This window comes from Pogona vitticeps, chromosome 7 (assembly GCF_051106095.1).
Source record: "Pogona vitticeps strain Pit_001003342236 chromosome 7, PviZW2.1, whole genome shotgun sequence".
In the NCBI taxonomy this organism is placed as follows: Eukaryota; Metazoa; Chordata; class Lepidosauria; order Squamata; family Agamidae; genus Pogona; species Pogona vitticeps.
In genome coordinates, this window is record NC_135789.1 from 15,013,700 (window position 1) to 15,028,094 (window position 14,395).

General features: G+C 53.6%; 1 protein-coding gene across 4 annotated transcripts; it reads right to left on the reverse strand.

Annotated features, from left to right (window-relative positions):
- Window positions 1-1,026: 1,026 nt before the first annotated feature.
- On the reverse strand, window positions 1,027-13,365 carry ZFR2 (zinc finger RNA binding protein 2). 4 transcript variants are annotated; one of them, XM_072978040.2, is made up of 19 exons: window positions 13,111-13,344; window positions 12,158-12,392; window positions 11,650-11,764; window positions 10,736-10,975; window positions 10,114-10,400; window positions 9,372-9,557; window positions 8,869-9,097; window positions 8,465-8,628; window positions 7,839-7,958; window positions 6,894-7,039; window positions 5,319-5,460; window positions 4,928-5,115; window positions 4,191-4,362; window positions 3,896-4,037; window positions 3,552-3,649; window positions 3,163-3,258; window positions 2,769-2,880; window positions 1,837-1,934; window positions 1,027-1,361 (listed from the first exon to the last, which is right to left on the reverse strand). In XM_072978040.2, exons 1-19 carry the CDS (start codon window positions 13,167-13,169, stop codon window positions 1,164-1,166), a joined length of 3,027 nt encoding a protein of 1,008 aa, XP_072834141.2. In that variant the 5' UTR covers window positions 13,170-13,344; the 3' UTR covers window positions 1,027-1,163. The 4 variants fall into 4 exon arrangements, with proteins under 4 accessions (XP_072834141.2, XP_072834140.2, XP_020636475.3 ...); XM_072978039.2 differs by having other exon boundaries at window positions 11,650-11,767; window positions 13,111-13,343; XM_072978041.2 differs by lacking the exon at window positions 1,027-1,361 and adding an exon at window positions 1,445-1,697 and having other exon boundaries at window positions 11,650-11,767; window positions 13,111-13,365.
- Window positions 13,366-14,395: the final 1,030 nt, after the last annotated feature.

The window sequence follows — 14,395 nt, forward strand, 5'->3', positions numbered from 1 at the left end:
GTGCTTTGGGTTCTTCCTCTCCACCACCAGCAAGATCAGATTTTCAGATGCTCTTCCTGCCTGCTTTAGTCTTCTCCTTCCCTCCTCCTCTCCCCTCCAAATCTCATCAATCCTTCAAGATTTTGGAGGGGGGAGAGGACCCGATCCTATGAAACAAGACAAAAGCATTCATTCCTCCTCCTCGGTGATTTGTCAAAACCCCAAGAAGCTTCTCGCGTCGACATATTTGGGGAGTCCAAGATTTGGCTGCTTTTATTCTTTGCGACGACAACCCTGCGAGGCAGGCCAGGATGGTGGGATAGATCCTGGCGCAAGTTCAGCTGCTGGATGTGTTCGTGGCTCCAGGAGGGCTCGAACCGGAATCCCGAGTCCCAAAAGCCCTTTCTCCCACATCCGTGACTCCTCTTTTCCTCCCTCCCCGCCCCTGAGGTGTGGAGTATCTCCCAACAATGCCTGGGAAATTAAAATGGCTGGTGGCAGCCCCTAGGGCCCGCCGAAAGAGGAAGGGGTTCACCGGGCAAGACTTTGCCCACGGCTCCCTTGATGCCAGAAAGGGCCCCAAACAGTGAAGGAAGACAGGGGGTGAAAAACCAGAGTCCAGAATGGCCAGGAAATGGGGTGACCTGATCTCTTTTTTACAGGACGTGGACACTGAAGTGCTTCTTACGCCACATCCTCTCCCAAGCTGGCCTCGGATCCCCTTCAACTTAGAAGCAACACGAAAAGGCTGGGTATGAACCGGACAGGATCCACTCCACCCTAAGTGAACCCCCTTTTTTGGAGAAGCCAGGGAAATGTGGCACAGCTGGGACAGCCAGGGCGTTTCAAAGAGTCCTAGCGCGGAAGGCACCGGGCGGAGCAAAGAGGGTTCCTGGCCTTTTCGAGCACAAAAGGGGACTCCACGTCTTCCTCTGGCTATCCCTACGGTGGGGGCGGCGGCGCAGCTTTAAAACAATCTAAGAGTACCCATTTTCTTTTTAAGGGAAGGAAAACAAAACCTGAAATTACCAAGCTTTTAGACTAAACGGTAGTTCATAATATATATATATATTTTATATATATATATATACATATACATATACGTGTATGTATACATATATATATATATTTGTTTTTTTTCATATAAAAAGTCATGTCACACAAACACAGTCCTGCCACAGTGGTTAAACCCCGGCCTTGGTGGCGTCGTCATCATCATCCTCTTTCTTGTCTTTCTTTCCGTCCCCCTCACCCTCCGTCGCTTCGTCCGTGCCCCACCTCCTCTTCCGGCTCGGTGCGCCCAGGCGGTTCCTCGGCAGCGGCAAGGGCTCCACGCCGAGGATCCTGTGAATCTGACGGAAGGCCAACATCCGCAAAGCGTGCTGGGGAGAGGTGGTGGAGCAGGAGGAGACACGGGGTTACCATGGGCGGCCCGCCCACCCACCCACTCCCACCCCTCCGGGAGCTGCTGCTGGGTCGGGATTCCGGGGGACTGTCCCCTGTGAGGTCCTGGCAACCAGGGCCACCGCACATGAAGGAGACTGAACAACAACGGGAAAACACTGAACTTGAGATTTTTGTTGGGCTCGGGGGGGGGGGGGGGAACCAGCTGCCTTTGCCTTTAGATCCTAACCTGGCTTAACATAAAAGGTATATGACGAGCTTCCCCAAGTGGCCAGAAAGGTGGGCTGCGCAGATATCTTGTAGCTTTGGGCAACCTAGAGAAGGCACAAAACCCGTGGAAAGTGGCCCTGCAGGACTGGAGAGGAAGCCCAGCGTGAAAGGTGCGTGGCCCATGTGCACACCGGCCTTACCTCCTCTCAGTTGGGGGGGGAAGCAGACTGAGACGAAACCCACCTGGCTGCTGGCGGTGATGTCCTCCCGTTGCTGCCGGGACAGGCCTCGTAAGGCGTCGAGCGGCTCCTTCTCACAGGGGTCTTGAAGCCCTGGACCATCTGAGGGGAGGGGAGGGGAGGGGAGGGTTAATGCTTGGAGAGCATGGGGGAAACAATGACCTCCCTCCTCCCTTCCACAGGCTTTTGGCCTTTCCCATCACAACAGAAAGCCCAGAAACACTCTTCTCCCTTTCTCGGTCGCACGCGTGCCAGGATTCCCTTCTACACTGCTCTCCCCCCCCCCCCCCGCTTCACCAACAACTGCACATCTCTCCGCCGCCATGAGGACCAGGAACTTGTTTGTTTAAATAGAAAAGCAAAGGTTTTTTCAGTTCCAAAAGATGGAGCCACATCAGCCTGCCTTGGTGTGTCAGCAAAAGAAAAAGAAAAGGAAAAAAAAGGGGGGAGGCATTACACAGTACAAGAAAACAGGTTTTTAAAATCTGCTTCCATGAAACACTCTGTAACTAAAGATTTACGAAAGTTTGTCTCTAACCCAGGACAGAAAGCTTGGGGCTTCACTGAGGCTCATGCAGTGCCCTCTGGTGGCAGGCGCTGTCCAGAGAGGATGAGATGAGAAACTGGCCATCTTTTCAAGAGTGTTGGGATTGGAAACTCTTTTTTTTTTTAACCCCAAATTTTCAGCGGTTAAAGGCGACCTGACTTTGGGGAAAGGTGGTGCTTCCAGCTGGGCGAAGATCCAGAACTCAAACCTAGTCTGCAAAAGGAACTTTCCCAAGCCCGGCGCTTTTGAGCTGGGACAACCCAGGCTACGCTGGAGAGTGGCAGGGGTTTGCCAAAAGAAGCCTAACCACATTGTAAGCTCTAGCTGTCACCGGGCAAGAGACAGAGAGAGACTGTTGTTTTCCTCTTTAAGCAAAATAATCTTTTCACCTGTAAGAAGAATCCCGGAGGCGACACACTCCAGGACCCGCCTCAGGGCTTCTGCGGGACCCAGCGGCCCGGTGGTGCTGCTCAGAGATCTTTCGACTAAGAGCTCCATTGCCTGATGGGCAGCCCGGGGGGCGGGGGGAGAGAGAGAGAGAGAAGAGACCTATTGAGGACTTTTAAAGAAGATATTGAACATGTGTTTGAAGGCCCGAAAGCGACACTGATCTCGTTAAAATACACACACACACACACACACACACACACACACACACACACACACACACAGAGAGAGAGAGAGAGAGAGAGAGTGTGTATATCAATATTCTGTAAACCAACACGGTGGCATTCTCACTCTTTTTTTTAAAAAAAAATCCTCCCTACTTCCTGGTCTCCTTACCCATCCCGGAAGAGCGCCCCAGGTTGGCACGCGCTGGCAAAGGTCTCGTAAGACCCGGATGATGACGACGCATGACTGAAGGCCGTTGGCTCGGGCCTGGGGAGGGAAGGAGACAAGAAGCATGGAAGAACAAGAGTTGGAAGGGGCCGAAGAGCGGTATCCAAGCGGAACTCCTTTTCCTCCAGTCTGTATCTTTATGGAAAGCTTCTGCAAGGTAGCACCAGAAGAGGGGGAACACCGGGCCCAGCTATTTTCCCAAATTACAGACTGCAAAAGGGAGAGAAGAGCTTCGGATCTGGGAACAACCCTGCCTGCCTTTGCAGCCCAAGGCAGCCAAACTCCCCTTAGAAAAACTTCTGGTTATTGTTTTTAAAAATACTTCTGCTTACCTGGAACCATTTTGTGTGGCGAAGAGCGGCCAAAGACTCCTGGCACTTCTCCTTGTTGAGGATCTTGTCGGAGTCAGGCTGAGGATCTGAAGCGGCTTCTGAAAGATACGAAAAGGGAGAAAGAAAAAAGGATGGGCGCGAGGGAGAGGAAGCAGGGAAGGAACCAAGAGGTGGCCGTCCCTCCTCCATGTCTGGGGCACCGTCGCAGTGAGTAAAGTTTGCCTTAAAGGTCAACGCTTCTTGCTTCCGCCCCAGAAAGGCGGCGCGGGGGGGAAGGGTTTTAAAAGAATAGCAGGTTTATTATGGCATCGAGAGAAATCTCTGGATGGAGACTGGAGACTCACCTGCCTCGAATGAGGCTTCTTCCCTCATTAGCGGAGAAGTGAGAGAGATGGTGACCTGCATTTTGGGCTCCTTGCACGAGGCAATGACCAAGCCAGCTTCCTCCACCTCAGCCACCACGTCGTAAGGATCGCTCGTCACTTTCTGGAAAAACAGGAGGGGAGCGTTAAGCCTGTCAGCTCCCAAGACTCAGGAGAAACATTCTTCTCCTTCTGGAGTTTGACCCCCGAAAAAAAAAACCCAACAACCCATGTTTAACACCATCACAGGCTTGGGGGGCAGGGAAGCTGAACTTACCTCCAACTGCTTGGGCAGCTGCTCGGCCACGCTCTGGAGGAGGCCCAGCGTGGGCTTCTGGGCCGAGAGCAGGATGAGATGAACCCTCCTATCTCCACGGAGGAGGAGTCCCTTGGCCAGGATACCGACCCTCATGACCCCTTTCAGGAGCCGGGGCGGATTGTCCGCCTTCCTGTTAAAAGGTCGAAAATGGAGGCGTAAGGCCACTGTTAGCTAGACCTCGCCTGCTTTCCTGTTCGGGGCACCCCCATGGGAAAGAATACACCCACGCTGGAAGCGTCCATGGGGTGAGGGTAGAGAGAGCAGGGGGCAAAACCAGCCCTTAGCAGGCGGTGGTCGAAGAGGAAGGCCAGAACGGGTAACCGTTCTCAGGCTAGAGTCGGATTCTCTGTTTCCAAGAGGCTTCTGGAGCCCCAAAACACCAGGAATGGTTGATGACAGGACCCGAGCCTTCGGGAAAGGAACATCAATGTTTCAGAACCAGGGAAAAGGCATAATAATCTGGGAAACCCCTCCAGGAGGAGATGAAAGGGAACGAGTTATGGTCCTCAGAGCGTCAGACTTGGAAAACCTGAGCATCCTACAAAATCGGGGGCCACCCAGAGGTTTTAGGATCGGACTCTGGACTCTGAGGTTCCTCCTGGCCGGTTAAAAAAAAGATCAGACCCAGGTGACGACAGCCGGGGCTTCGCCCAAACGTTCTCCTCACCTCTCCTTCCCTCCCTCGCCCTTCTCACCCATCCTCGTGGCTCGCTTCCTCCTTCCCTGCTTCCTGTTCCGTCAGCCAATCGGAGACGAGCCTTAGGGCCCGCTCTGAGTGCGAGACGGCCTTCTGGATGCCCTGGAGCTCCTCCTCGGTCGGGTAGATGCTGGCGTGCTTCGCCATGACGTGCCGGTCGTCAGACGAGGTGGGCCGCCGTGCGGGCTGGGGGGGGGGGAGACAAAACGGGACAGGCTTTTATAACGACTGCTCTGGAAAGAGATAAAAAGGGCAGAAAAAGAAGAGGGACCCCTTTGTCTATTGGGAACAAAAACACAAGAGACCTTATGGATCAAGCCCAGTATGATAACTAATCTGGGAAAAACCTGAGAAGGCTAGGGTGTGGGTGCAGAGGAGAAGGTACCCACCAAGAGAGGGGGGACAGGCACACCGGGCCTGCCCATGAGGGGCGGAGGGTGCCAATCCGCGGCCAGGTGGCGCCGTTGCTGCTCGGCCCAGAAGAATTCCTCCTCTTCCACCCGCTTCCAGTACATCTCCTGTTCGTAGCGCCTAGAGGACCACAAGGAAGAAAAACGGAAAATGTGCGCTGCATTACATTATCCTGGATGTCTGGGCAAGTCAGCCTCCCTCTCTGTCTTTCGGGGGGGGATTTCCCCCCCACATCCCCACCTGCTAGAATCCCCAACTGTTGAAATGGGCAGGGCTGGTGAAATCTGGCTTTTTGGACCGCTGGGGGATTCTCGGGCATTGCAGTCCAATATATATATATTGGACTGCAATGCCCGAGAATCCCAGATTATACTTAGACCAGATTATACCTAGCATGCTTCAAAGCTCGGTTAAAGTCTGAATTGGGGCTTGCCCCTCACACCGAGCTTCCATGCTTTCTTTCTTTATCTGTATCAAACCGTTGCCCTGTTTAAATTTAGAACAATTTTTGCTTCCTGACTGAGCCACAAAGAAAGAATAAGCTTTAAAAGCATGCTTTTGTAGAAATGTTATGGGAAAGGACTATGAACTCTGAGGTTAACTGGCAAAACGGAGGTCCTAGCGCACAGTGTCTTACAGCTGCTGAAAATCCCTGCTCACTTTTGTAAGAGCCAGGTGCCTAGTCCTCATGGTTCTCGAAAGGAATCTCTGCCTACCTATCTGATAAAAACGGCAGCTGGAGTAATTCGGGCAATTTCTCCTTCACCCCCAGTACTCCATCATCCTCAGTGACTGAAGCCAGACACACAAGCATAGATCAACCGACCCCACCGCTTTTGTATGATCCTGTCCAAACATTACTGGTTTGGATTATCCTACCAGAATGGCCAGAGGCTGCAGCTGCTGACGGAGACACTGCAGAAATCAGGGTTCAGAAAATTCAGTGTCCTAAGCTCAGGCCACAAACAACAAAGACTGGATCGGAGTCACGTTCAAAGGGGGGGAGAAAAGACTCTGAAAAATCCAAGACTCTCTCAAACTGGTCTGCTTGCCTTAAACGAGAGGGCATGAAGCAGTTTCTGTTCTTACTGATAAGCCACTAGAAGTGCCGATCCATCGCGATGCGGAAGCCACTGGGGGGCAAGGTATTTAAGCAGCATTCGTGACAAAGCAATTTGAAAAACCAAAGGCTGGGCAGAGTTAAGAGTTACCTCTACTCACCCACTGGGAGTAGGGTGGTGGGTGATTTAGGGATGGAGTATTTCCACAGTGGAACTCTCTGCCATAAGATGAACCCTTCTACAGGGCCTTAGGGTTTCCCACCTCTGTCCTAAAGCACATTTTGAGACAATCTTCAATCCAGCCTGGTTACGGCTCTCCCATCCTCTTCCTGAAGAATTGTGGGGACCCTTCCACCCTGTAAGAACCCAATTCTTTCTTTCTTTCTTTAAGGAAAGAGGAGAGAGAGGGAAGGAGAAGCAGAGGAGCCAACAGTACCCCAGAGCCATTCCATATTTGGGCATTCCTCTCCTGCGGGGAAGAAGAAGACTCGCCTCATTTCCAGGTGCCAACGCTGCTCTTCCACCTGGCGCCGCCTCGCCAGGGCCCGGAGCTGCTGGCTTTTCAGCTTCTCTTCCTGCATTTTCCGGGCTCGGTTGCTGGGCTTGACCTCCACCGGCAGCTCCGGGTTGACTTTCTTCTGCAACAGGTTTTTCCAGGGTGGAGAGGAAGGCAAACAAACAAACAAACAATAAATAAATAGCGGGCTGTCCACAGACATAGATCCAAACCCTTCTTCCCAGTGGCTTCCCGGCTTGTGTGAGAGCACCCACTACAGCCCACCCTCTACTAGTCTTCGCAAAGCCTTAAAAAATCCAAATAGGCTGCAATTCTGGGTGCCACCTCTTGGCCTTTGGAACCATCCGCTACTGCAAAAAGGGCTCTCGATAACTTCTCTGAGGCTGTATTTTTGACGTATTTTGGGACAAAAGAGGTTTCTGCGCCCCTGGTTTCTGGGCAAAACTTTTTCTGGGAGGGAAGTAGAAGAGCTGCCCCCTCGAGACACCAATCCAGCCAGGAAAATTTTCATGCAAAAAAAAAAAAAAAAAAAGCAGGCATCCCCAGCACGGTGCTCCAGTGACTCCTTTAAAATGGGAGTGGACTGCACGTGGTGCAGGACTGAGATGCCCCTAAGCCACTGTGGAGAAGGGCAGTGGTGGCACCTTAAAAGACTGTTTGATTTAATGCCAGATCCTGCCGAACTGCGACACAATCCATGAATGCTAATGCCCCCCAAAAAACTTATCAGCCTTTAGGGCCCCGTGTCTTCCGGTCTGTCCTCCACAGAGCGGGAAACCCCACTGGCTCAGTATCAAGCGGTGGGAAAGCCCCACCACCATGTGAGCTCGCTCGGTCACCAGCCTGCTTGGTTTGCCTTTGCGAGTCCGTCTTTTGGATGGTGTTTGGTTTCTATGGGAGGGGCTCGGCGGCCGCTATACCTTGTACTGCAGCCGGTGCCGGCGCCCCTTCAGGTGCATGTCCTTGGCGTTGGGGTCATTGAAGCTGCATTCACACAACTTACAATGGAATCGCACCATCTTTCCCTTGTCACTGAGCACCTGGAAAGGTGGTGGGTGGGCAGGTGGGGAGGGAGGGAGGGAGGGAGGGAGGGAGGAAGGAAGAAGAACAGGGAGAAAGGGCTGGCCTCGCCAAACTGCACACACACGACCGGAAAGGTGGCTGTGTGCCGGCTGGTCGGAAGGAGGAGGAAACAGGCAGGTTCAAGATACGGACCCTCCTCTCTCCTTGGTTCCGCCCCATAGAACCCCACTGAAAAAGTGACGCCAGGAATTCACAAGTCAGCAGCCGGGTGTGGGAATTGCTGAAAAGGTAACCTTGCCAAGGGTGGGGAAGGAGGGGTGGGAGATTTGAGACGTTCCGGGGGTGACATCAAGGTCTCCGCCTCATCCCTCCATCCCTTTAGGTGAAAAAGTCCCACTTCTTGAAGATGTGAGCCAAAAAAGGTTCCTCAGCACAGGGCAGGCCAAGAAGGAAGAAAGAGGAAAAAAGGACTCCCACCCCAGCCAAGATCTCTGGAGGGCTTCCCCCGCCCGGTCAGCCTCACCTCTTCCACGTAATGGTGGCCTACTGGCTGCACGTCGAGCGGGTCTGCCAGGCTGTCCCCGACACTGTTGAGTGGGGGCTGCTCTTCCGCAGGCGGGTCTACTTTGGGGGGTGCGCCTTTCACCTCTTCTGGTCTTGTAATAGGCTCCTGCCTTGCCGCTGCTCCTAAGTGGGAGAAAACAGAGGCAACCCCATTACACTCCTCAGATATGGGGCCATACCGGGTGGTTGTGGGAGAAAACAACCTGGCCCACCAAGGGAGGAGGGTGGAGGCTCCCCCACCCCCACCAGCCAAACTCAGGCTGAGAAACTTTCACTACCTCCCCTGCATGGAAGATGGAAATGTTAAGGACAGGTGTGCCCCGGGGGCTTCCCGTTCAGTTTTTCCTCTCCTCTGATATGTACCTGTAAAGACCAGCTTTGGTGGCTTCCGGGCCGGCGTCGGCTTGTTGGAGGCTATGGCGGCGCCGCTGCCAGTGACCCCCGGGGCCGACTTTGCCGGTGCGACGGAGGCCAGGGCGGTGTCCGGAACTGGCTTGCCGGCCACACCATTGGCTGAGGCAGAGGAAACGTTGGCCAGTGTGGGCTCGGCAGAAGGAATGGGTTTGCCTAGCTTTGTGTGGAGCTTGAGGACCTGGAAGAGACGAGTTGAGCCGTCTCAGAGTGAAGGGGCGAAAAACGGTTAACATGGGCCATGAAAGGGAGGTGAGAGGGGACTAGGAAATCAAGAGAGGAAGGAAAGATGTTGCTTCCAGGACACAAAACCCGGCTCTAAAGAAAACCAGGAGCCAATTTAGAAGCACAACATAAAAAGACTGAGCTTCTTAGAACAGGTTTTGGGGTGCTCGTCAGATACACCACCCCATAGGCGATGGTGCATCGCCTGCCTCTCCGGTGAACACCCTTACCTTCTGGTGCTTTGCCCCCCGGATGTGGGCCACATAAGCATCAACTCCTGTGCAGGAGATGTCACACAGCTCACAGTGCAGCTGGGCTTGGATCCCGCGGGGGCCGCTCCCGCCCGCCTGACTGCCCGCCTTCACGGCCGCCTCCTTTTTCTTGTGCTTCTGCCCTTCAAGGTGCTCCCGGTAAGTCTGGGAGGACAGAGAGCGAGAGCAAATGGCACCGAACATTCACGGCATTCACTCCCTGACTTCACATGCTAGTGTGCAAATAATTCACTTCCACCTTTTCTTTCCTTCCAGTAAAGAAAACAACAACAACAACACCCAGATTGTTTTTTTCCAAGTTCTGATGCCAGCAATTCTCCTGTCCTTTAGGGGAAAGTTTGAGAGAACCCTCGGGCATTTCTTTTTCCTAGGCATGTTGATCCTGAGGGTCTGGAAGTTCACAGCCGAATAGGTTTTCACTTCAAAGCTCACTCTATGTTGAGGGAGTCGCCCAATATCACTTATCAGAAAAAAACAAATCAAACTAGATAGCCACTAGAATAAATTAAATTTCTAGGGCAAACAACAACAACAACAACAACAACAAAAACAAATAAAAAGCCAAGCCGGCAAATCGGGTCTGAATCACTCTCTTCACCTCAATTCTCCTGTTCATCAAATAATATAAAATTATTTTTCCAGACTCGAGTCTGAGTTTCCTGAAGTCCCAACTCACCCACCCCACAACCGGCAAGCTCACCTGGGGCCCCGCGCAGCTGATCTTACAGATTTCGCAGTAGTGAAGCTGAGGGGGCTTCGGGGGGCCTTTGGCCTTTGGCGGCTTGCTCGGAAAGGGGGGCTTCTTGACGTAGCTGCTGGTGGCAGGGGAGTGGGTGCTTGTGCCCCCCGCCCCGCCCCACGTGGGCTTTGCCTGCGGTGGCGGCGGCTGCGGGGGCGGAGGCATGAGCTGGTGCTGAGAAGGCTGGTAATAGGAGGAGGTGTTTGCTGCGGTATAGGCCCCAGTGTCGTAAGAGGAGTAGTTTGATGCTGGAGATTGAGAGAAAAAAGAGAGCAAGAGAAAACTAAGCAGGGAGAACAGGATGTTGACCTCTGTGACGTCAAACCCTCATGGTGTGTACAGGCCAAGATCACCAACTCAGATGGGGAAGTGTTAAGGAAAGTGTTCCTGCCTTAGCCAAAGTGCTCTGCTTTCTCCATCGAAATGCCAACCACCAGCTCTGGCACTCTGCTCTCAAGACTCGAGGTGACCCATTTGTGGCCTGGTGCTTTGTTTCCCTTCTTCCGACCCTCCCTCTCGTGGAGCAGGCGATGAGGGGAAGAGGCCAAGGAGGGAGAGAGGGCTGCCTCCGTAAAGTTCTTACCAGCATAGGAAGCAGGGGAAGCATTGTAGGTGGTGGCGGCCGGGGCGTAGGAAGAAGCAGGGGCATACGACGGGACGGAGGGCGGCGGGAGGTTCTGCTGGCTTGTCGTGACGGCCAGGTAAGCACCGTAGTTGGAAGAGGTGGTGTTCACCGCTGGGACCAGCTTGACAGGGGTCACTTGACGCTGAGGCTGGCTCGGGTTGTACGCGGCCACTGGCTGGCTGTAGCTGCTCTGGGAGTCTGCGAAGGAGAGGCGATCGTTGCTGGATGCAGGTTGGATTCAGGAGGGGGGGGATTCTTGGCTTTGTAAAGTCTCTTTCCCCAAAAGAAAGGTTTCCTAAGCTGTCGTGAAAACTTTTCTGGAGCCCACAATGTGACCTGACGGCTGTGCTTCTTTGTATGAAAAATGGGGTGGGAGTGAGATCCGGTCCACAGCCTCCTTAGCTGCCATTTTAAAACCACATCTCCGGTACAGCCAGCATCTTTCCTCACTTATATCTAAGAAGTACACCCGGCGGAATCCATCTGCCACGAACCTTCGGAACCCCGAGTGCTTTGCGTTAGACAAGACACTGGTGTAAGCCTAACAAAGCGGGTGTCCTGATTCGGGAAAGCTAGCAGGGAACACAATTTCTTTCACGGTCCACAAAACCATTGCATTTGTATTAGTACAGCTTGATTCACCATGGGGTTGCTATTTTTTCTCTCAAACTAAACCTCCCCAAACTTTGGCTTAAAACAATCTTTCCCACTCTCAAGTTGCTGGACCAATCTGGCTTCTCAAAGCTGCCCTGCGTGGCCCAAGCCACATCCTCCCCCCCCCCCCCGAATCCCATAATTAAGGCCAGCTTCCACTTAGGCTGAACATGCCTATGCCAGAAATTAGTCCCGCCCGGAGGGTGCCGAGAACTCACTGGAGTGGTAGTATGAGTCTGTGGCGCTGTGCTGTGGCTGAGTGACCACTGCCTGGTAGTACGGCTTGGCCTCGTAGCTGCTGGCTGCTGGGGACCGGCCGTAACTGTAGCCATCCTGCTGTGGGAAAAGGCAGTGATGAGTAACGAGAGAAGCACAAGGGGCCAAACTGGCGCAAGGGCTTCCATGCGCAGGGGCTCAACTGGGATCTTTCAAGCCCGTCTAGGTTTCGTTTGGTCCAGCAAATAATGATTTCTTATCTTAATATAACAACAATGGCTTCCAATTTTAAAATGACAAAAAAATGAGAGTGTTCGGCTTTTAAAAAGGAAAGCTGCTTATAACTACGCCACCCAGAAGCTTCTGAGAAGGCAGTTTTTCATGTTTTATTGCCCTAACCTACTGGGGGAGAGCACCACAGGCAGCCACAGATGCTGCTGGGGCCTCTTAGGGCTCAAAGGTCCCCACATGAACCCACCCATGTATGGGAAGCGCCGGGTTGTTACCTACCTGATAGCTTTGAGTCATGGCTGGCTGGGGGGTGAGCTCTGGTGGTCGGGTCCCGTAACTGTAGTCCTGCACGGAAGGGGGCTGGTAACCCCCGTAAGCCATGGGTGCTGCTGGCCGGGCAGCCGGCATGGCCAGAGGGTAGGCGGGCGCTACAGCGTGCTCCACCCCAGGCGTCGGCTGGACAGCATAAGCAGCTGCCACAGGAGGGTGAGAGTAGGCAGGAGCCGGCTGGGTGCTGAAAAGGAAGGACATGGGGATCGATCGAGAGACCAACAGAGTGACAGACAGACAGATAGATGGGTGGATAGGTAGATACATGGACAGATAGGTAGATGGCAGGCAGGCAGGCAGGTAGGTAGATAAGAAGGAAAGTAGATAGACAGGCAGATAAGCAGCTAGACAAGAAAGTGAGGCTGACAAATAGGAAGGATATGCAAATATATATAGATATAAACACAGATATAAATGTTGATAGGGGTTCTGGAGCAGTGGAGCCTGCAGGACTCCCCTCTACAAGATGGCAAAGAACTACATAAGACTCCAGTCAGTGGAGGGGCTGCGGTGGACTATGGGGCATGGAGTCCGATGGCCCTTCCAAGTACCACTGAATTCAATTTAGCTAAGAATAGGGTTTTTTTTCCCCCTCTCTCTCCCTCCCTCCCTCCCCCTTTTTTTCTAAACGGGACCCCGACAGAGGCGCGCCTGAGCTGGTGGGGGAAGATCCTCCCCCACAACCCGCCTACCTGGCAGGGCTGTTGTGAAGGGGAGGGATAAGGAGAGGCGCCAAGCCTTCAATGTGAGGCAGGGGTGTTCTCCCCTCCTTTTTTCCACTTCACACCCCCTCCAGCCTCCTTCCCCTCAAAACGAAGCCACGTGACACCCCCTCCACCCCATAATAACCCCCACAAACGTCCCTCCATCCCATAATATTCCAACCCCCCCACCCTAGATACCTGTATTGGGGTCCCGCGACGGCCCCGCCCGCGAACCCGTAATAGCCGCCCGCCGCCATCTTGGAATTCCCCCCCCTCACCCTCTCCTCAGGCGGGACGGAGAGGCGGTGCGGCGGCGGCGGCGAGTGGGTGGGGCCAATTCAGGAAGGAGGAGGAGGAGAAGGGGCGCGCGGGGCACGCCGGGAGGCTTGGACGCGCATGGCACGTCACCGCGCCGGCCGGCCAGCCCGTTAGCAACAGGCCCCGCCTACCAGGGGAAACCTTCGCTGTTCCCTCCCCTCCCCTCTTTCCATAGATTTACACTAATAGAACCCACCGCGAGGCGCAGACTCTCGGGTATCTATTTGGATCTCCGTGAGGGTTCGTTCTCTCACCGCCGCGGCGGGGCGAGAACCCCCCACTGCCCCCCTTCGCACGCTTTCCAGCTCGGTGGCCGGGGAGGAGGGGTTGGATCGTGGGTCTCTCCTTCTTTTCCTCTTCCCTCCCCCCCCATCGAGGAGTTCTGCGAGGCCCGGAGGCTTTGCTCTTCTTCTTCGTCCATGAAGCCCATGCTTCCCTCTTAGGGTTTCTGGGCCGGGCGCCAACAGGCTCTTTCGCCCCCCCTCCAAACCAACCCCCCCCCACCGCCCCGTTCCAAAGATTTTATTATTCTGTATTTCTTCTTCTATTTTTTTTGTAAAGGAGGGTCTCGTTTTTGAAAAAAACGTAGACTTAAACAAAACAAAAAGGCCAATTAGTAGGCATTAGGATGTTGCAAATCCCCTTCACTGGAAGTAAAGACTGCAGTCACTCTAATTCATATTTCTAGGGTGTCGCACGCCTGCCTCCTTATAGCCGTTAGGCAGGAAGCCCCTCCCACGGCCCCCCACGCCTGTATCACGTGACCCCCTTTCTGGGGGAGGTAAAGCGAGACCGATTTTTTCCTTAACCCCCCATTAGGGTCACGTGGCCTGCTCTCCTTCAAGGACTCAAGCACCGCCTCTAGAAGATCAGGCTCCTCCTTCTCCTTATTTAAATCAGGGACGTGGCTTAAAAACGCCTCGGCCGCAGCGAGGGAAGGAAGAAACGGGACACATGGGTGGAAGAGGCCGGGGTAGTTAAGGGGCGCCGAATGACATCACGGCAATGACGTCATTCTGCCATTTCCCCCCCTTTCTTTTGTTTTTAGAAACGCTTTTTATCCACAGGACCAAAGAGGCGCCACTTCCACTTAATTCCACAATTCGGCAATTATAATTTCGTGTTTTTAAAGTCAATTAAAAATGCCATTTACCCCTTTTAATAC